Here is a 22,380-nt window from a genome sequence, read left to right as displayed (position 1 = left end):
CTAAGTGATGGAATTTCCACTTCATTAGACAGATTACTACTGAAGTCTGTATGAAAGTGTTTCCCGACATTTAGCCTAGTTTTCCTTTGTTTAATGCCATCGCTTTACCTCGTCCTATAAGACTACCACTTTTACCATTTATCTTAGTTTTACGCTGTTATTTATCAGCGTAGCATCTCAGCATCTTCCACCTAAAATCAATATCAACAGCAAAGTTCCTAGTGGACTTCATGGAGTCCAACACTTCTCCCTTTATAGGTTAAGCTCTGCTTGGGGTAGGGGAAAATAAGAATGGCGTTCAAATTGCAACGGTCACAGTGGAAAGACTCAAAGCTTTCTCCTAAAGTGGGTTAGGCCCTAAATTCACCTGATCTCCTCTGGGATACTGTTTGCTAGACCAGATCCCCCTGACAGAGAATGCTCTGTCTCCAGCTATAACATCCTCCTTTCTGGGCTCAATGATGTGCATGTCCCAGAGGAGCGCAGCTTTCTCAGTGGCTCAGATCAAAATGCAGTCTGATGTAGCTGGTGTCTAATTCACTAATTGCTTAGAAAATTAGGACCAACTCCTTAATTTTGGCATTGGAAGCAGACTGGGAGCCAGTGGATGAATCTGAACACAGGCCTGATATGCTCATGGCAGCCTGAACCATGAAGAAATAATTCATTCCAGAATAATTCTCCCTTCTTAGTGATCACATCTTTCAAATACTTTTGATTATTTCCTAAGCACCTATTACAGTCCAACACTTCCCTTCATAAGACCCTGTTTTAAGTTGCTTAAAACTTTGCCACCCTAGCCATTTAGGCTGAACTTTTTCATGCCAGATGTCTACATCAGGGCTGAAATTTTTTTTGAAAGTTTCAGCCAAAACAGATTAGCCATTTCTGAGAACAAGGTTAAGGAAAATACGCCGATTTGTTTATTCTAGTAACCTTTTCTTTGAGAAGCTATAGGGTCTCAATGGTTTAGAGTGGGGACTTGAAATTTGGCAAGGAAGCAGTCTTTGCGTCAGATGTGCTTTGCTGTTCCTGCAATACTGCCAAAATTCAGCAACCCTTCGTAAAATTTCAGTGTGCACATATTCAGAGATCTAGTTTAGCATCTAAAAGTCTCTGAAGATTCTATCCTCATTGAGCATGATCCTGCCTTTTACAGCGCCTAGTGTGGACCAAACTGTGCATACGCCACCCCCACAGAGTGACTGAACATACTCCAGCCCAGAGACACAGAGCTAAGGCCAAACTTTCCCAGTAATTATAGCTTGGGGCCAGCTCAGCACCAGAACTGAGAGCATGGAAGGAATGCGTGTCTCCTGTGCTCTCAGTGACACACCTGCTAGTGTGGAGAAGCCTGTCTCAAATGCACATAGGACAAGTGTGGAGGCAGGGGAGTAATTAGAAAACAAGGAACCTGGGACTAAAGCTGGGAGAGAAAAAAACTGACCATACGAAGGGGGGGGGGGGAGAAGAGGCATTGATGGGGAGGCATTGTGTGTATTGGGACTGGGAGCTCGAGGGGCAGGGAAATGAGGTTAAGACTGGGAGTCTGGAGGCAAGACTGGGACTAGAAAAAGCATAAAGATCAAACGGGCAGCTGGGAGAAGGGTCTGCCTGGAAAAGGAGATAGATCTGCCTGCCCTGGTTGCCAGTCTGACAAGGAGCTGGGGTCTCAGGAAGAGAACAGGGACCAGAAGCCAGGAAAGGATCTCATAATGTATACACTCAAGGGGACCAAATTAAGTTGCACAAGCATTTCCTAAGTTTTGATGCCTGATGGCTTTTTAAAAACCACATAAGAAGAGCATGAAGATTGCAAACTGAAAAACACACATGGCATCCTACTGATTCCCTACTGATGAACCATGTGGTGATGAACACTCAGAGCCACTGTGCAGACCACTGCCACTTGAACTAGTGGAGTATCTGATAGCAACAATATGTTGCCATCAGATACTCCAGCACTGGAAGGGATGAGAAACTTTGCAAGTGGGTTTCACAGATACTGGCTGACAACAGAGGAAGGGTGACACTTTGTAACCTGGAATACAACTCCTAGTTCCTTAGAGAGTAATCTCTAGTAGTCTGAGCCTTCTCTTATTCCTCCCCAACATATACCCTCCCTGCCCTGCTCCTCTCTCTTCCCCACCTCTGGCTCCTCATTCCATTCCCACTCTCCTTGCCTACCCATTCTGCACTTAGAATCATAGGACTGGAAGAGACCTCGAGAGGTTATCTAGTCCACTCCCCTGCACTCATGGCAGGACTAAGCATTATCTAGACTAGACCATCCGTGACAGGGGTTTGTCTAACCTGTTCTTAAAAATCTCCAATGATTAAGATTCCACAACCTCCCTAGGCAATTTATTCCAATGCTTAACAATCCTGACGTTCAGGAAGCTTTTCCTAATGTCCAACCTAACCTTCCTTGATGCAAGTTAAGCCCATTGCTTCTTGTCCTATCCTCAGGAATTAAGAACAATAATTGTTCTCCCTCCTCCATGTAACAACCTTCTATGTACTTGAAAATTGTTATGTCCGCTCTCAATCTTTTCTTTTCCAAACTAAACAAACCCAATTTTTTCAACCTTCCCTCATAGGTCATGTTTTCTAGACTTCTCAGGCCTCTCATACAAGTCTCCTTGTGCAGTCAGTCCAAGTTTCCATTACGGCTGCTCATTGGATTGGTCACACCACCCACCCTAAGCTTCTAGTTCCAAACTCTTTGTCCAACCAGTCTCAATCATCTCCACCCCCGCACAAACTCCCAGTCCCAGTTTCTCTTTCCATCCCTGCCCTTCGCCCCAGTTCCAGTCCCCACCTGGCTGTTACAACATACTCCTTTCTCACCCAATACCCTGGTCTGGCTTCTTCTCCCTCTGCGACTGAATCAGATGGCTTCCTCCTGCACCTTCATGAGTGCCAGCACAGGGGTCATTGAGAGACCAACAGAGCTCTCAGTTCCAGTGACCAGCCCCACATGGACCCAGAACACCTTCAACCCTGTAGCCATGGAATGGCACATACAGAGTCTAGTCAACATTAGGAACTGAGAGGTGGAGCATGCAGAGTGAGGACAATTTTAGCTGCCATGAATTCTCGGAGCATGTGCAGAGTTCTCAAGGGCTTATAAATTGGCCAAATTTGGGGAGATTTCCACTGGAACAGCAAAAGAACATCCCTGACACAAAGGCCACCTCCCTGCTAAATTTCAAGTCCCTGATCTCAAGTACAGGGGTGGCTGAGGCTTCTCAAAGAAAAGGTCAGACTTTTAAAATTGGCAATTCAATGTATTTTACCTTAGCCCCTTTCCCAAAAACTTATGTGAGGTAGACACCTGGCATGGAAATTTTCAGCCCAAACAACTGAAGTTCAGAAAAGTTAAGCAACTGAAAACAGGGTCTTATGGGAAGTGTCAGGCACCCTTAACAGGTGATCCTACCAGCCCCGCCAATAATTTAGTTCTTCTAATCTTGTTATAAGTCACTTTTACCCTGTAATTATTTTGTTGTTCCTCAATGAACTGCCAGTTTGTGTGGACCTGTGTAGTCCCCAGAAATGAACAGTGCTTCAAGATGAAATGTCACTGCCTGAGGGAGTACAAAAACAGAATATTTTACTTATGGCTTCAGACTGCCTTTAGCTGTCAAACTATATCCTCCTTTTAGAGTGAAGAATTCTAGGGTTTGTTTTAAAAATTACACATTCCCCAATTGAGAGAAGATAAACTTCAAGTAAGAGTCATGACCCATTTTTTCCTACCATGGGTCAGGTGACTTAGCCCCTCCCCCTGTTGCAGCAACATCTTGAAACCTTATCTGGTTTTTCAGAAAGTAGCATTTGTCTACCAAAGGACAGCAGTTTCTAAAAAAGGAAGAGTTATCTTGACTCTTCTACTGTTTCCCACATTGCTTCAGATGCGATACCCAACTTTCATTTTTTCCCCACTTACCATTCCCCTTTCAAAGAGCTCTGACCATGCTTCTTCCAAGCACTATCAGAAATAAACAAGAGGGAGCACTGGTTGACTAGAACTACTTTTAAAGATTAAGTTGCGTTTTAAATGTGTTAATTAAAATGTTAGCTGACAACCATTCTTTTTAATCTTGGCAGGGCCATTATCTTGTTCTTATGTCTAATCCTGTGAAATAACTGGATGCTACAAGTACAGGTGCAAACACAAAGCTTGTGGATCAAGAAGCTTCATACAACCAGCTATTCAGACCCCCTTCCCATTCCAGATACACACCCAGAGCAACAGGCTTCAGAAATCTTTAGGATGGATATAGCACACTAGTAACAGTCTCTTCCCTATCCTCCTCTGGCAAAAAGGGGCAACTCAAATGGGTCAAATATTTCAATTCCTGTGAGAGAAGCCTTAGGACATTCTCCTCCACACAGGCCAAGGGTTTGTCCATGAGACAGTTGTACCAGTTTTAATTTAAATATGTTTAAGCACTATTTTAGTTGAACTAGTACAAAACTGTGTGTTGATACTCTGATCCTGTTTAAGTATGGCTTACTTTGGTTTATCCTAAGTCAGTAATGAATAGAACTAAGCTAAGCCAAAAGAAACTACTCTTAACTGAATAAATACCTACACAAGTTTTGTAACACTAATTAAATTGGTTTTAAAAGACTTCACCTTTAAACTGGTGTAACTGTGTGGATAAATCTTTATGCCCCTTTTGGATAGATTTATACTGGAATAAAAGGTGTGGGCTGTTTTAAAAATATGTTAGCAAACATTTTAAAAACCAGTCTATAAACAAGGCAAGGTGTATTTTAGCACATTAGCTAGTCATGGTATACCCTAGGCTTGCCTCAACCATCTAACTTGTGTTGAAGTGTTTAAAATGTACCTTGCCCCACGTACACTAAAATTTTAATATGTCAAAATGTGTTAGCTATCATTTAGATACACACACACACCCACCCCCCACACCCCTTTGCCCAGTCTAGATATACTAGAGATAGTAAGGGACTGTTCTCTTCTTCCCCAAGGCCAGGAGGGTCTGTCCCTAGGAGATGGCTCACAAAAATTCATGCTTATCTACAGATCTGGTGTTTCTGCTCCCTCATGCCCCTTTCTCTAACTCTCTTTTCACTCCTAACCCATTCTTCTCCTGGCAGCAGTTAATAAAGCTGCCACCAATTCCTTGATGGGACAACACGGAAAGCTGTCCCAGGGTTTGGACAGGGAGCTAAAAAAAGAAAGTGGGTTAATGTAGGTTTGGGCATTCCACTGTGAAATTGAATTTTGAGATTATGCACAATTTAGAAATACTGCCTAAAGCCTGAATGAACGACAGCCTTCCCCCAAATATGGAGCATATTTTGGGTGGGAGGCTGCTTATGCTCTTAAAACAGGAAACAGCTTGAAGTCATTGTCCTACCCAATTCTAAAAATATTTTAAACTGAAATTTGCCTTTACAAAAATTCAATTTGACCAGAAACTTACCAGTTTGAGCAAGTATCTTTAAGTAACACTAAGCACCACCATGATTTCTTGAAAGGGTTATGTTTTCTTTTCATTGTTAACATTGTATACTTTCTGCATTTCTTAGCTTGCCAATTTCACTTTCTGGGTTTCATGCACTAGTACAATGCTGCAAATATTTGACTGCAAATACTAAAAGGTAACATTTAAATCCAATCAGTAAATGTTTTCATTGAAGTTCAACAATATAGGGGCAGTATTTCTATTAAGAATTTGATTTATAATTTTTCAGGCTCTAAAACCTACATTTTTGTCCTACCTCATGGTGACAAACATAACTACAAATGAGAAAACATTTTGATTACATAAAGCTACCACCAGGAAGTCTCTTAGAAAAATATAGAGTTTAAACTATTTTGCATAGAGGTCAAAGACTGATTCAAGTGAATACAGCTGTATTTGACAGCCAAAGCAGAGCACCAACATTTCACCTGTAAGTTTAGTGAAATAATGAGTTCAGGATTACACATCACTACTCTATGAGGGAAGGGGAACATGGCAGTTTAGCAAACCAGTTTCCTTTCCTTGCTCCTTTAACCTCATCCTTAAAATTACTTTTACTCTTAGCCTGGTTGATGACAAATGCCATTTATTTCACATTTATACATTATAAATGAAGTAATACTGACTCAGAAAACTGCTTAAATGAGTAACTATGAACTGTCACTTTTCTCAGACTCTCCACCACCAAAAACACATTTAAAACCTGGTCAATGTTTCATGTGACGGAAAAATAACAAATGACTGAACTTGTGAAGGCAAAGCTTCCAATTACAAGAAAATACTATACAAACATAGTACCTGCTGCTTCTAGCAAAGCTTCCAATCTTGCTTGTGTTTCTGGATCCACAGTTCTTAAATCAGCTCCTTCTGCAGCACTTGATAAGAATAACTCGGATGTTGTTTTAAGCACTGGGTTATCCAGGTCTTCTTGGTCCAAAATAAATGACTCAACCTGTTTTGAAGTTAGAGAAATAAAAACCATGAAACGCCAAACTACAAAAATACTATAACTTCATTATTTTCTTTAAAAGAATATTATAGCACTTTATTTTAAACAGTTTTCCTATCAAACTTTTTTTGTTAGAAAATGAAATAGTACTAGAACTACACCATCAAGCATAAGACTATGGAATTTAAAATGTTTTGAAAGGACTCTCTAGGTTAAAGGGATTAATAAAGGAATAGAAATTTTCACCTCTAAACCACCTGATCAAATCTGGCCCAGATCAACAGTGGTATTTATAAACTGAGTTTGTTATCTCCATTGAATTCCTGAAACAGAGAGACGTCCTCATCAAAATCCACACTTCGGCCTTTTGTACACTAAGGCCTGGTCTTTTTAAACTGGTTCTGCGTACACTGCACGATAGTGCGCGAGGTGTTTACAATGGTCATAACTGCTGGGGTGAGCTGAACGGGATCCATGCTTGCTGTGCTATGGCTTCTGCTCCTGCTCGGGCAATCCAGGGAAAACGGTGCAAAATGATTGTTTGCCGTTGCTCTGGTGGAGGGAGGGGTGACTGACAACATGGCTTGCAGGGTTGGCTTACAGGGAATTGAAATCAAAGAGGGTGGCTTTGCGAGAAACAGAATGGCCCCCTCAAGGATAGAACTCAAATCTGGGTTTAGCAGGCCGTTGATTTCATGGAGGGAGGGAGGAGAAAATGAATACAAAACAAATCTGGTCTATTTCTTGTTTTGAGCCACTTCATCTTTATACATCTTGCTGGCAGCAGACAGTGCAGTACGACCGCTAGCCATCGTCATCACCTGGGTGCTCGGCAGAAGACGGTGCAGTATGATCGCTAGCCATCGTCTTCTGCTGGCTGCAGATTAAAAGACAGTGCACTGCCGGTAGGACTGAATCGCCATGAGACTAAACTTAAAAGGGAAATGACCTGGCTGAGTCACTTCCATGTTTGCCCAGGCACCCTGACCTGATCAAGGTTGGTTAAAGAGCACCCTGGACTACGTCGATGACGGCTACCAGTCATACTGCATTGTCTGCTGCCAAAAGGCAATAAACTGTTGCTGTGTAGCAATGCAGTACAGTGTCTGCCAGCACTCAGGAGACGTATGGTGACAGTGAGCTGAGCGGGCTCCATGCTTGCCATGGTATGGCGTCTGCACAGGTAACTCAAGAAAAAAAAATGCAAAACAATTGTCTGCCCTTGCTTTCATGAAAGGGGGGAGGGAAGGCAGGCCTGACAATATGTACCCAGAACCAACCACAACAATGTTTTAGCCCCATCAGGCACTGGGATTTCTACCCAGAATTCAAATGGGCAGCGGAGACTGCGGGAACTGTGGGATAGCTACCCACAGTGCAACGCTCTGGAAGTCGACAGTTGCCTTGGTACTGTGGACACACTCCGCCGACTACATGCACTTAGAGCATTTGTGTGGGGACACACAATCGACTGTATAAAAATGCTTTCTACAAAACCGACTTCTATAAATTCGACCTAATTTCGTAGTGTAGACAAGGCTTAAGTTTTGCAGGTATAGCTACACCAGTATAGCTAAACCTGACAAAATCCTCATAGTGTGGATGTAGTTATAACTGTGCTCTGAAATGACAAGCTATACTGGTCTACATAGCACCCTCCTTAGGGCTTATACCTGCACAGCTGTGTTTGTTAAGGGTGTAATATATCTGACACCCCTAACAAACACAGCTATACTTATATAACAAGTGTAGATCAGGCTTTATATCCCTGTTGTGGGCTACCCTGGAGAGGCAGAGGACTAGATAAGATGAAAACTGCTATCCTATCACTCTATGCATCAGTGGTTCTCAACCCACAGGCCACTTGCAGCCCAATCAGCACACAGCTGTGGCCCATGTGACATCCTGAGAGCCGTCTGTGTATGTATATACACAACATACACACACAGTGGATGCAGCCCACATAATATATAGGGAGCTGCATATGCAGCCCACAATGGTAAATAGGTTGAGAACCACGGCTCCAGGTGATCTCCAGATAAGATCTGAGGGTTCTCCATTAAGGTCAAGGAGATTTTTACAATGAAATATTGCCTTTATATAGTAAAAACTTCATTATCTGTTCATTACCCTATTGGTATATTCCTACTAAGTGATGTTGAACAGATGCTCACTTTACACACCATCACTCTCATGGCCCTCTTTTACCCATTCTCTTTTCTCTTCCTTCTAACTCTCCCAATTCCCACTACCCCATACCACCCTTCTAAAATGATCAGCAGTTAGATAGTTACTGCTTACATTTAAAGTGTCATCATTTGGGGATTTGTATTAACATCCTAATGAGATTAAGGAGGACGGGGAAGTTCATTATTCAAAACCATTGGTTCAGACTGTCTGCAGACTCAGTAACAAATCATACAAACAGACTAACTGTAGGTCACAAGGGCTAGAATTTCTCGCTCTCTCTCTTTTTTTTTTTTAAACTTTAGATTCCACAGAATTTGATGTGCCATTCAGGCCATAATTAGATTGGATGGATAAAATGTTTGACATCACTAGACTTGACAACTTCTGTTAAATACATTTTCCAGAAAAGCAATATTTGCTGTATGTTAGCACAGTACTTTTAAGTGGAACAGTGTGCTACTCTTAGTGTAGATGGCAGCCATCTGGTGTCTGTTCAAATAAAAGACTGAGCAGTTTGTCACCACAAGAATTTTAAGAAGTGACTCTTCTGGTTTAGCAAAAATACAGACCATATGCATATTATGATTAATACAGTTATGCTACTAATATGAGCAAATATACTACTGTGAGCAAGAGAGTTGAGAGGCTAAGGAATAACAGCTTAGCAGCTACATCAACATGAATGAAGTAGACAACCCATTTATGACTCAAAATATACTCCTACACTAAGATTTTTCTACTGCACAACTCCAATTCCACGCTATGTTCACTTCAGGACTAGAGTAAACAGATCCCTGATAGCCTGAGGGAATCTTCTTCACACTTATGAAATACACAGGGGTGTATTTCATTATTTTTGTTCATGATAAAAACCACTATGCCTTGGACAGGTGACTTAGCTCAATCAGAGCTTTGGCCTGAATTAAGATTCATAATTTGTTCAATTATCCCAGTAACTTGTAGGAAGAATGCCATCCTACATATATAACAAGTGGCTGCACAATAAAACCAATATATTTAACTTATTTCAGTTATAGCCAAGAAATTATATATTGTATCCTCACATAATTTCATTACAGACAAACGGATCTTCCTTTTGAAGATATACTAAACAGGATGAACGTTTTAGCTATCACTGAAGTGACCCTGTGCAAAATGCCATGCATACTCAGCAAGTCTTGAAAATGACTTTTTTGGCAAGTTTGCCCAAACTTTACAGAAAGATTGACCTCCCTAACTATAAATTACTACAATCTATTCCGTGGATTCTGCTCCATTCAAATTTTGTTTCGTGTGACTTCATTTCTGGCCCTCTCATAATACATGATGCGGAGGCAAAGGACAATTTCCTCCTTGACTATAGCCAGCAGACCAAACTCGAGGTTTTTCTATACTACAAAATTAAGTTGACTTAAGGACACCAAAATAATTAAAGCAGTGGTTCATGCCCATGCTTGCTCTTTCTGTTGATGGTGCATGTCCTCACCAGGAGCCCTTCAACGAACTCAAGTGGGACACTGACAGCTGGAGCCTGATACCAGTCAGCTCTGTGTTTTTGGAGAATCAAGGCACAGTATCTACCCTGTCGGACTCATGAAAGACACACCACCAGTCTCTGCTTGAAACAAAACCGATCAGAGAAAAGACCTGCAGAGAGCAGTGAAGGGCGTTGGGAGACACGCCTAGACTCCTCCTGACAAGGCTGACAAGATTAAGACTTCTCCATTTTGTATGCTAATGGAGAACAGAGAACTGCACTGAACTCTGGGACCAGAAAAGCAGGGAAACACTACATCATGGGAGTCTCTGCTCCAGATATTAATGAACCTATGCCTGCACACACCCAGCTCAGCAGTTATCAGACCACTTCTAGTAATAAATCCTTGATTGATATCCAAAATACTGAAGCAGCCTAGTTGCATTGTGAGCTCCCTGGAAGAAACCACCACCCATAACCAAGAGTGATCAACTCCTATTATCTAGCCAAAGAAAACCCTTACGTCATCAGTTTACATATAAACAAATCTAGTGTTCCCCCATGAACTGTTGTATTTTCTCTACAAAAATCCCTACTCACCCTCCAGTCAGTGTTCTGATACATGGATCCAAACCCTGCATCAGTTTCACTGGGATGCCATCTCCTGACTGACCATGCTGGGGGGTCTGCCCGTCTCCAGAACTCAGGACCCTGAGCTACCACCATCACCTGGGAACCCCGACCAGTTCAAGCTTCATGCAAGTGGTGAGATCCCCCTCTTTCACTCTCTCTCTGTTTTCTTTTCTACCTCAGGTATTAACCTTTAATAATGTAACTTATGTTGGTTTAGGCTCTCCTTGTGTAGTTATCACTATTATTCAATAACTAACTTTTATGGTTAAGGTGGTTGCTTCTCTCTGAACTTTACTCTTGTGTTTTTAGCTTCCCCCATTTACTCTGCAGCAACACTTCTTTTACCTAAGCTAAAGATCCCTGTAGCGCCCAAAAATATTGTGGTGTTTGCTCATCAAGTGGGTTACTACCAGTACAATTGTGACGTGAAAGAGGGATAGGGACGTGTTAAACCTGTGTGGCGTACGGGGGGGCGGGGGGGGAGGGGGGGAGCTGAAAGTGCTGCTTAACCCAGCCCATTGAGTACAGGGACATATAAGGGGATCAGCTTGAGAGTGCTGATCCCCTTATATGTGCAGAGCAGAGAGTGCAGAGCAGTCCACTCAGACTTGCTCTGTTAGTGCGTGTGTCCACATGTTCATCTAGTCCTAAGGCTGGAGGAACCCAGGTACTGCAAGATAGCTCCATTGGGAGGGGACTTGCAGAAGGAAGGAGTAGAGCTCCATATGAACACACAAGTGACATAAGCAGTACATTAAAATTACAGAACCCGCCCCCCGAAAAGTAACTAATAAATTAGCATACCCCAAAGTAACAGGCACATCTGGTAACAAACCTGGCAGCTCTGGAGCTGACAGCCTCAGGGCTCTCAGCTGGCCCACCCTCAGCTGTCTCATGTGCACAAGATCACAGCTGTGAGCCCCCCACCCCAAGAGCAAGAGCTGTGAGCCCTCATGGGGCTTAATTTCACAGTATGGAGCCTACCAGCAGTGAAACTGACATTGTCAGTTTCATGGCTGCTATTTCACATTTCAGATCGGACTCCAGCTGTCAGCCTGTTGGAGTCTCACAGACGGAACCCCCTTCCATCTGTGCCCTAGGCACTCAGCCAGGAGTTGGAGAGGAAATGTGAAATAATAGCAGGTATTAAACTGACAAGAATGTAAACTTCACTGCTGGTAGGTGCCCTGCTGTGAATTAAGCCCCCCACACAGGCTCACAGTTGAGGCTATCAGCCCCTGGGTGGGGCAGGGAGGGGGCTCCCGGTGAGGGATGAGGAGGAGGGCAGCACACGAGGGGGCAACAGGGGGAGGTGGCAGCCAGCTCACAGCTTGTGAGCCTGCTGACTGCTCGGGCTGTCAGCACCAGGACTGGGGGCGAGGGAGGGCTCCATCCAACAACTTACTGTGTAAGTAACAGTGTCCATCACCCTAATTACATTGCCAAATTGTAGGTGGAGTTATGTCAATGTAGCAGGCCACTTACTTTGGCAGTATCAGTATTGTAGTGTACAAAGTGACATAATTAGGTCAATGTAAGCTGTTTTATATAGACCTAACTGTAGTGTAGACTAAGCCTCATTCTTATTTGCAAAGACAAGGGCCAGCAACAGCACCTCTCCCTGCTTTGGTCAATGGCACGATACTTGTTCTTTGATAATCTAATAGTTTAAAGTTCACAGTTTTACCTCTCCACATAGAAAGCACATTTTAGTGGCGTGGACCTGTTCTGAATCAAAATCATTTCCTTCCGTTAAAATTCTTCACTGAAGTTATATTCACATAAGTCTAAATTTGAACTTTCTTGCAAGACAAAAAGCTACACAGTCAGACAGACTACTAACTACAATTTCCAACCATGAACCAGATAAGAGACAGGAAGTTTTAGACAAAAAGAAGAGATTTAATATTGCTGCAACTTCTCTTCTTACACAAAATCCTTTTGTACCCCGTCTCCTTTGACCTTGCCTTTAGGTTCAACTTACTTGTAAAACCTATCAGAAGATAGTTACATTTAAAGTTCCAAAATGATATCTTATTGCATGTACATGCTGTCACTTTAAAAATGTGCTGCCCACTAGTTCTGTATCATAGTGCAACATGGGAGTTGCTTGTCATACAATTTAAGTTGACAAAGGCAACTTCACAGATCACTGTATTAGCTTGAAATTTAACAATTCAGTGCCTATTCCACAAGTTTTTTTTAAAAAGTGTATCTATACTAAAGAGGGCTGAACAAAAAAGTTGCTGCCATAATGTAAAAAAAGTTACATAATGTAGTTGAAGCTACAATCCATCATTCAAAATAATTTCTTAAATATGCATTTAAAAATTTGCTTCTCTTGTGGCAGCACTGAATATCCCCCTCCCCCAACACACACACACGCACAGCCTTAAGTATGAAAATACTAAGAATACAAACAAATTACAGAAGTGGCTAAGCCAGGGCCTTTTTTTCATTTTTAAGACAAGATTTCACCATCCAAAAGAGACTGAAAATTGGCTAACTGACATTGTCTCTCTGATGTTGGGGACACAGCTATTAGAGTGAACAAAGATTCTCTGTCCCTACAACTGTCAGGAAGAAAAACTGTATTAGCAGGATTATATTAACTCAAACTAGAAATATCTGTTCATTTAAATATTAAGCATATGTGCTTCTGTAACTTTTTAAATAAAAATTAAGTTTGTGCAAGCTAGCTTCAGCCCTAAAGCCCCTGAAAAGTTACTAATATGACACTTGCAGAATTTGGGCTCTTTGATTTAACCCAATCAGAACTGTAGCGAAATGACAGAGCAACCAGTCACTGAGCTATTTTTGGACTACTTTGTGAGCTGCTTGGGGCAGCTAATAGGTATCTTATTTGGTAGCTGATTAGATATGCATGTGAAAGTGTTGATTTAAGACATAGCTGCTCAGTAAAATTGCAACACCCATTGTAAAGGTTCAGCAATTCCCAGGAACCAAAAATTCAAAGGATGTGGCAAGCTACTACTACTGAACAAGCAACTGGACATGCGCAGGGACACTGAACACTGGCACGCTTAACTGCATTGTTCCAGCTCACAGATCTTTGCTGAAGCACTGCCAAAGGACTGCAGCCGCCACGGAGAGGTTTACAGATCCAATTACAAACGAGCTCATCTCTTTATAGCAGATGCGTTCACAAATATTTGACAACTATATAGATATTCATAGGTCAATAGCAAGACTGGGTTTATTTCAGGACAGGGGTGTGAGATACTGAATCGACATCACAGGTTTTAAACGCCTCCAAGACAGCTTTGCAAGAGCAACACTAGTTGCTTTAAAAGAAAGGCAATAAATTAGGCTACAAGTTTGTCACCGAGGTCACAGAATCTGGTGACTTTCTGTGACCTCCGTGACTTCTGCAGCAGTCTGTGCGCCTAGCTCAGGCATCCCCTGTGCCAGTCGCACCAGCTCTTGCTGGTGCGATCTCGGGCCACCGCACCACCTCCCACAGCGGCAGCAGAGTTTGGGTGTGGAAGGGGGAAGAGAACAAGGTGAGGCGGGCTCTGGGCAACGCTTACTTGCAAGGCTCCCCAGAAGTGGTGACATCCCCCTCACTCAGCTGCTAGCACCTCAGGTAAGCACTGCCCAGAGCCTGTCTCACCCCATCCCATGCCCCAACCCCTTGCCCCCTCCCACACCCAAACTCTGTTGCTGCTGGGGGATGGGGGGAGAGGCGCGGAGCCAGGTAGGAAGCCTACTGGCCCTGCCACCCAAGCCAACCCAGCACCAGCAGGTGTCCCGGGCCGCACACCGCCACCCGCACACCCCAGCACCCAGGCTGCCCTCCTCCAGCACCCGCGGGGCCTCCAAGCAGCCCCTGCCAAGTTTTAGTCACAGGTATTTTTAGTAAAAGTCATGGCCGGGTCACGGGCCGTGACTTTGTGTTTACTGCCCCTGACCTGTCCGTGACTTTTACTAAAAATACCCAGGGCTAAAACATAGCCTTAGTTTATTGCTAAGGGACAGAAACAAAATCAGACTAAAGCCAGGTCTACACTAAACTTTTGCTGGTATATTTATGTTGGTTGTGGGCAGGGCAGATTTCCCACACACACACACACACACACACACACACACACACACCCCCCATTTCTATACCAGCAAAAGCCCTGATGTAGATGCAGTTATACTGGCAAAAGAGTGCTTTTACCAACATAGCTTATTTTGCTCAGGGAAGCAGTCTAAACCAGAGGTTCTCAAACTGGGAGTTGGGACCACTCAGGGGGTCACGAGGTTATTACATGGGGGGTTGCGAGCTGTTGGGCTCCACCCCAAGCCCCACTTTGCTGCCAGCATTTATAATGGTGTTAAATATGTAAAAAAAGTGTTTTTAATTTATAAGCAGGGGGTTGCACACAGAGGCTTGCTATGTGAAAGGGCCACCAGTACAAAAGTTTGAGAACCACTGGTCTAAACTATACCAGCAAATGCACTCTTAGCTGTACCGGCAAACTTTGGTTAGATTAGATTAAGATATAGACAAGGGAGAGAGAAAACTGATCCCTAGAATCAGCACTTTGTTTTGCTAAGTAAGATGATTTTTATACAAAAAGGAATTCAGAAGTGACAAAAGCAAAAGAGAACAAATGTGTACTCTTGTGTTGGAAAGTGAAAGCTGCAGTATTACCATTTCTTTAGGTGAGTGTCTTCTAGATGCAACCCAAAAAAAACCTCAACTTTTAGTGGCAGGGACCATTTTAATATTGTGTGTTTGTACAGCACCAAGCACAATGGGGTCCTGGTCAACGACTGAGGTCTTCTAGTCAGCACCACAAGATTATTCTCAATCTTGGCTATCCTGCAAGTAAAACTGAAGTTTAAGTTACCAAGTTTCTTTTTAAACCACTATTTTTAAAACAGTGTTGCTATCAATAAGAGTACCCATCACTAGTATTTCTGCTCTAGATAGGATTGCTAAATGAAAGTGGGTAGTTACGGAGTGGCTGCCGTGACTGTGGAAGTGAACTGCACAAGGGGTTCATGAGTTATGGTCCCCTAAATACAGAGGCTCAGAGTCTTAATTTTGTCACTTCGTAGCAAAAGAGAAATGAGAAATTCATTTACTGAATTAATCTAGTTAAGATCTAGTGTTCAAGACCAAAATGTGATTAAATGCCTGAACAATTTTAAAATTATGTTTAAGTATTATGTCAGAATGGTATACCAGCTCTAACAAATCAGGACTTCACATTATTGAGGATCTAATTTTCTTTTTATAAGTTTCTAGCCCTGAGATGGACTCAAAATGGAGAATATACAGGAAGAAATGGAAATATTAGTACGCAAGATAAATTATGATTTAACTGTCATCACAGAGACTCGGTAGGATAAGTCATGACTGGAATATTGGTACAGAAGGGTGGCTTGTTCAGGAAGGCAGGAAAAAAGGGCGTGTTGCATTATACATCAAGAATATATACACTTGTTCTGAGGTAAGAAGGTGGTGAGGGGCAGAACAGCTGAAAGTCTCTGTGTAAAGAGAAGGGGGGGAAAAATAGGGGTGACATCATGGTAGGGGTCTACTATGAACCACCAAATCAGGAAGAAGGCATTCTAGAACAAATAAATATCTAATACAAGACCTGGTAGTAAAGGGGGACTTTAACTAGCCAGAGAGCTGTTGTGGTAAAGTAATATGGTGAAACAAGATTTCCAGTAAGTTCTTGGAATGTATTGGGGACAACTTTTTGGTTTAGAAAGTGGAGGAAGGACAGCCATTTTAGACTTGATTCTGACCAACATAGAGGAATTGGTAGTGTATCTGGAAGGCATATTGGATGAAAATCATCATGAAATGACGATTTCATGATTCTACGGAAAGGAAGGAGCAAGACAAGACAAAGCTTTAACAAACTCAGGACTGGTAAGTAAGATCTAAAGAGAAGAAAATTAAGAGCTAAAGTAGTCCAGGGGAGCTGGTAATTTCTCACAGGGGCAATATTAAAGGCATAACTACAAACTATCCCAATTTGATGGAAAGATAATAGTAAAAGGCCAATACAGAACTCCTGATGGAGCCATAATGACCTGAAAAATTGAAAAGGAATCCTAAAGAAGTGGATACATGGAAAAATTGCTAAGGAGGAGTACAAGAGAATAGCACAAGCATGTGGGGACAAAATCAGAAAGGCTAAAGCCCAAAATGAGTTACACCTAGTAAGGGACACTAAATGCAGGTTCTTTAAATGCATTAGGAGCAAGAGAAAGATGAAGGAATGTGTAGATCTTCTACTTAGTGGGGAAAGAGCTAATAACTGATGACATCAAGAAGGCTGAGGTGTTTAACCTCTATTTTGCTTCCACCATCACTTAAGAGGTTAATGGTGACCAGATATTTAACACAATTAATATTAAACAAGGGGGAAGGAATGTAAGCCAAAATAGGGAACACAGGTTAAAGAATATTTAGATAAGTCAGATGTATTCAAGTTGACAGGGCCTTATGAAACTCATCCTAGCGTACTTAAGGACCTAGCTGAAGCAATCTCTGAATCATCAGCAACTATTTTCAAGAAATCATGGACGCAGGTGAGGTCCGAGAGGACTAGTGAAGGGCAAACATAGTACCTATCTTTAAAAGGGTAATGAAGAGGACCCAGGAAACAACAGACCAGCCAACATAAATTAAATACCTGGAAAGATACTGGAAAAAATTATTAAGCATTCAATTTGTAAGTAACAAGCGGATAAAAGGGTTATAAGGAATAGCCAGCAAGGATTTGTCAAGAACAAATCATGCCTAACCAACTTAATTTCCTTCTTTGACAGAGTTACTGGCCTTGTGGATGGGGGAAAGCAGTAGTTATATCTTTATTTTGACAGTACCACATGACATTTTCATAAGCAAACTATGGAAATGTGGTCTAGATGTAATTATTGTAAGGTAGGTGCACAACTGGCTGAAAGACACTCAAAGAGTAGTTATTAATAGCTTGCTGTCAAACTGGGAGGATTTATCTAGTAGGCTCCTGTAGGGCTCAGCCTTGGGTCCAGTTCTATTCAATATTTTCATTAATTACTTGGATAATAAAGTGGGGAGCATGCTTATAAAAATCCCTGGATGACATCAAACTGGGAGGGGTTGCAAGCACTTTTGCAGGACAGGCTTTGAACATATAATGACCTTGAAAATTGGAGAATTGGTTTGAAATCAACAAGATGAAATTCAATAAAAAAACTGCAGAGAACTTCACTTAGGAAGGAAAATCAAATGCACAACTACAAAATGGGAAATAACTGGCTTGGTGGTGGTACCACTGAAAAGGATCTGGGGGTTACAGTGAATCACAAACTGAATACGAGACAATGTGATGCAGTTGTGAAAAAGACTAATACCATTCCTGGATGTACTAACAAGAGTGTTATATTTGACATGGGAGGTAACTGTCCTGCTCTGCTTAGCACTGATGAGGCCTCACCTGGAGTTCTGCATCAAACTCTGGGTTCTACATTTTAGGAAAGATGTGGACAAACTGGAGACCATCCAGAGGAGAGCAACAAAAATGAAAAAAGGTTTAGAAAACCTGATCTATGAGGACAGGTTAAAAAACTGGGCACATTTAGTCAAGATAAGAAAACTGAGAGGGAGCCTGATAACAGTCTTCAAATATGTTAAGGGTGGTTATAAAGAGGACAGTGATTAACTGGAAGTAGGACAAGTTGTAATCAGCTTAATCTGCAGCAAGGAAGATTTAGGCTAGATATTAGGAAAAACCTCCTTACTATAAAAGATAGTTAAGTTCTAGAATAGGTTTCCAAGAGAGGTTATAGAATCCCTATCACTGGAGGCTTTTAAAAAGAGGTTGGACAAAAACCTGTCAGGATGGTCTACCTTTACCTTGTCCTGCCTCAGAGCAGGGGGCCAGACTTGACTGATTATGGTCCCTTGCAGCCCTTCATTTTTATGATTCTATGCAAACCAATCACTACTAGGAAGGTTTGTCAATGGCAAAAAAAAGTCTTCCACCAAAAATTTTATTTACTGTTTGTAAATTTTAAAAATAAACCTGTTTGTAATTTTAAAAAGATGGTAATCACAGAATAATTTAATAGTTTGTCAGATCATAATTTAATCAAGTTTACTGGGTTTATCTATTTAGGCTATGTCTACATTAGAGACCTTACAGCGGAACAGCTGTACCACTGCAGATGCACCACTATAAGGTCTCCCGTGTAGCTGCTCTCCCATTAGCATAATGAAACCATCCCCAGAGTGGTGGTAGCTATGTCAGCAGGATAGCATCTCCCGCCAAAATAGTGCTATCCACACCAGTGCTTCTGTCAGTGTAACTTACATCAGTTAGTGGTGGGGGGGTTTTCCACACCTCTAACCAACAAAAGTTTTACTGACAAAAGTGCTAGTGTAGACACAGCCTTAGCATGGAGATGGGACAATAATTCCCTACTCTTGCTTTGCCCCACCTCTCTCATCTTATGACCACAAGAGGTGCGTACAAGCATGGATACATGGGGGGAGCATAGACCTTGGGGGCCACCTACAGGTTCCAGTAGAGTATGAGGTGTCACAAGAAAGCAACAGATTTTTCCAAATCACTGTACTTCTTAAGAGGCTCATTAGAACCGCTGCTTTACACACACACGCTGCCATCTCCCCCCAACACACACAAAACTCCCGCTGAAAGTCTTGGGGAGTAGGATGCACCAGAAGCCCCATTTAAGCTCCCAGTAAGCATAAATAAGGTTATCAGCCCCCCAGTAAGACTGGAGGAATTGCTGGAAGGCCAACAATCCAACTGTAGTTTGTTGAGGACAGACACTCCAGAGGTTGGTTTTGGTTGAGGGAGCTGGTTAGCTCCCCATCCCTTACCCCCTCTACTCATTTGTTGAACATATAAGGTGCCCAGGAAGAGATGCTCCCCGCCGCACACCTCTTAAGTTGTGCATGAAAAGAGCTATTCTCTGTCAGATCTCAGGAGCCAGAGTGAACGTCTACTGCTGAATATCTTAAGCAGTCAGCAAGCATAAGGAGAATACCCAGGTGAATCTGAGGTTGGAGACATACCACTGAGTGCAAATTACCTCAATATTAAACATTTTACCACCTCAGAAAATTCAAAGATAACATTGCACTTGTACAAAAAACAAAAAACACCACCACAAACATCACAGTCTGAACCCTGCCCCAAAGGACAAAAAAGCAAAACTGCATACTTTGACAGATTTTTCTCCCCTTAAGAGACCAGCATTCCATGACATTAAGCTGTCATCAGGAAGTGAAAAAACAACATGACTGTAGGAACCGGGCTGTAATATGTTTACTTCAAAATGCAGTCTATTGCAAATTCATTTTGTAGATCATACAAAATACTAGATTTATACTGTGTCACCGGGCACATAAGAAAGACTATTTCCCAAATGCAAAGCAGACATGTGCTGTGCTCTGAAGTCTGAAATTCAAGTATAGGTATCCATAGTTAACATTACTTAATACATTTTCTTAAAATGACTTTTAGTAACACAAGCTATTTACAAAACACTCTGCCTTATATTTTCAGAAGTGATCACCAATTATGGGTGCCCAACCTGCAATACCTCAAAGCATCTCATTCTGGACACCCAAAATCACCAGTCACTTCTCAAAATTCAGGCCAATGTTAACATATGAAAATACATACTTAAGTGATACATCAAGACAGAAATGCAGTATGGGAACATTCCTCCATGATAAAAGTTAGACATCCAGAGTCCTAGGCTTTGAATTTTCTTAGGTTAGTATTAACAAATCAATGTCAAATAACTTTTATGGGCAGACGTTAAAAAAAAAGTTGGACAGTTGGTCCATATAAAACACATCAGCAGATTTCTCTCAACTATTTTCTCTCACTTAGAACTTTCCTATACCAAAATACATATTTAAAATGAAACAATACCTCTGAACAGTTTCATGAATACTGGAAACTACCAGGGAAGAGCTAAGGATGAAACCATTATTGGAGCAGGACCATGTGATTTGTGGAAGTTCGACCACAAACAAGAAATTAAATTAACATTCTTGAAAGGCAAAAAATTAAAAACAAAAAAGGTGCGCCTGTAATCTTGTAGTTTTGTTGTGGTTAAATAAGGGTAGCAGAAAAACAGAACAAGTGCAGAAACTCCTTTGAATTGCCTATAAGAAAGCTACAAGATTGGTAGATATTTCAGTCACTACTTCAAGAGTTATAAACTAAAAACAAGACTGCAGCTAGGACTGATTAGCAGACAGGTAGATTGAGGAAGTTTTAGTTTCAAGTGATTCTTGGCAGTTACCAGCAAGGGACTCACCATATCTACAGAGTTGGTTCTGACTGCCATCTGCTCTATTCTCAAAGCATATTCATAATACATGAAACCTAGTGGGAGTTAAGTATACACATCAAGGAGAGAACAAACTAGTCTTGTACCTAAGGAAGGCCTTAAACAGACAGATGACAAGGCCTTAGTGTCTAAGGCAAACAGTTATATTTGTTAAGCATTATATGTGTTCAAGTATATTTCAGCATACACTAATCAGTTTACTAATCAGCTGATCCATTTTTTCATTATTTAATAACTGCTTCAAAAGGTTTCCCCACAACTCATTTATTCCCACCCCTCAGATCTTGATCGAAGTCAATTTCTGATGTTATCTATTTCCATGGAAACAATCCTGTGTTTGACATCACTGTTTTCAAGGAAATAACCAACATAAGAAATGTAATATTATGACTTAACTCCAGGAGGAGACAGAAACAGCTTAGCCAGGCTGGGATGAGTAAGGCTAGATCTAGCTCAAGTATTTCAACCCAAGAAATTTTAAAAAAAAATTAAAGACAAAAATATCAAATTACCAGACGCAGCATAAAACCACATTTTGTCTAAAACTAATGGGCTTCCTTGGGTTTGTCTTTTATGCTCTACTGGGGGAAGTTGCTTATACCACCAGCAACCCTAGGAGAGAAAACTATCTACTGTACATATTTCAGGTTGGATCTTCACAAAAAGCACAAGTTAAGGGATAACTCCCCATTCCTGGGCATGAAAGATTCCATTCTCCTTCCTAATAGGGTATGCTTGCGCGCTGAGGCTGGGGGAGCCGTCACTCACCTCCTTTCTACTTCACTACAGGAGGAATGTTCACATCACCCTTGTCAAACTCAAAAGAGGAAAACATGGGAAAACAGACCAGGTGTCTGGTGGATTGAGAGCCCATAGTTTAGTCTTCTTTATTTACTACTCTGCCCAAAATTGGTCTTGTTTATATTAGGAAAATGGTTCACTTTAAAAACATAAATACATTTTACAAGTACACTTTTTCCCAGTCTAGAAAAAAAATCATTGAGGGGGCTGCTTTGATCAGCTAACGCCACCTGGGCTCAGGTTGAATAAAAAATTATTTGTAAAAGTGGTCTTTTTCAAGCATGGCCCAATGTGAAAGGTCCGATTTGTGAGATGTCAAGCAGTTTAGGCCCCAAAATGTGATCTCTATGTAATTGTGCCAGTTTTAAAAGAGTCCAGTCAGTTCTAGATAACTTTTAGAAAAGTTGAGAATACAAAAAAGAAGAGTGCTTAACAATGTACGAACAGAACAGATGAGCACGCCATCTAGCAATTCATCA

The 22,380-nt window shown here is 41.6% G+C and overlaps 1 protein-coding gene across 9 annotated transcripts in view; it reads right to left on the bottom strand.

The window, feature by feature from the left end:
* Positions 1–22,380, bottom strand: part of ANKHD1 (ankyrin repeat and KH domain containing 1) — a 207,981-nt gene that overhangs the window by 176,024 nt on the left and 9,577 nt on the right. For all 9 annotated transcript variants that reach the window (XM_077824324.1, XM_077824328.1, XM_077824321.1 and 6 more), the window contains exon 2: positions 6,303–6,456. In XM_077824324.1, coding sequence (XP_077680450.1) covers positions 6,303–6,456 — 154 coding nt within the window. The remainder of the gene's footprint in view (positions 1–6,302; positions 6,457–22,380) is intronic.

The sequence above is a fragment of the Eretmochelys imbricata genome, chromosome 8 (assembly GCF_965152235.1).
Source record: "Eretmochelys imbricata isolate rEreImb1 chromosome 8, rEreImb1.hap1, whole genome shotgun sequence".
Classification (NCBI taxonomy): Eukaryota; Metazoa; Chordata; order Testudines; family Cheloniidae; genus Eretmochelys; species Eretmochelys imbricata.
Note: the sequence above shows the minus strand (reverse complement) of the source record. Positions and strands in the feature narration are given on the sequence as shown.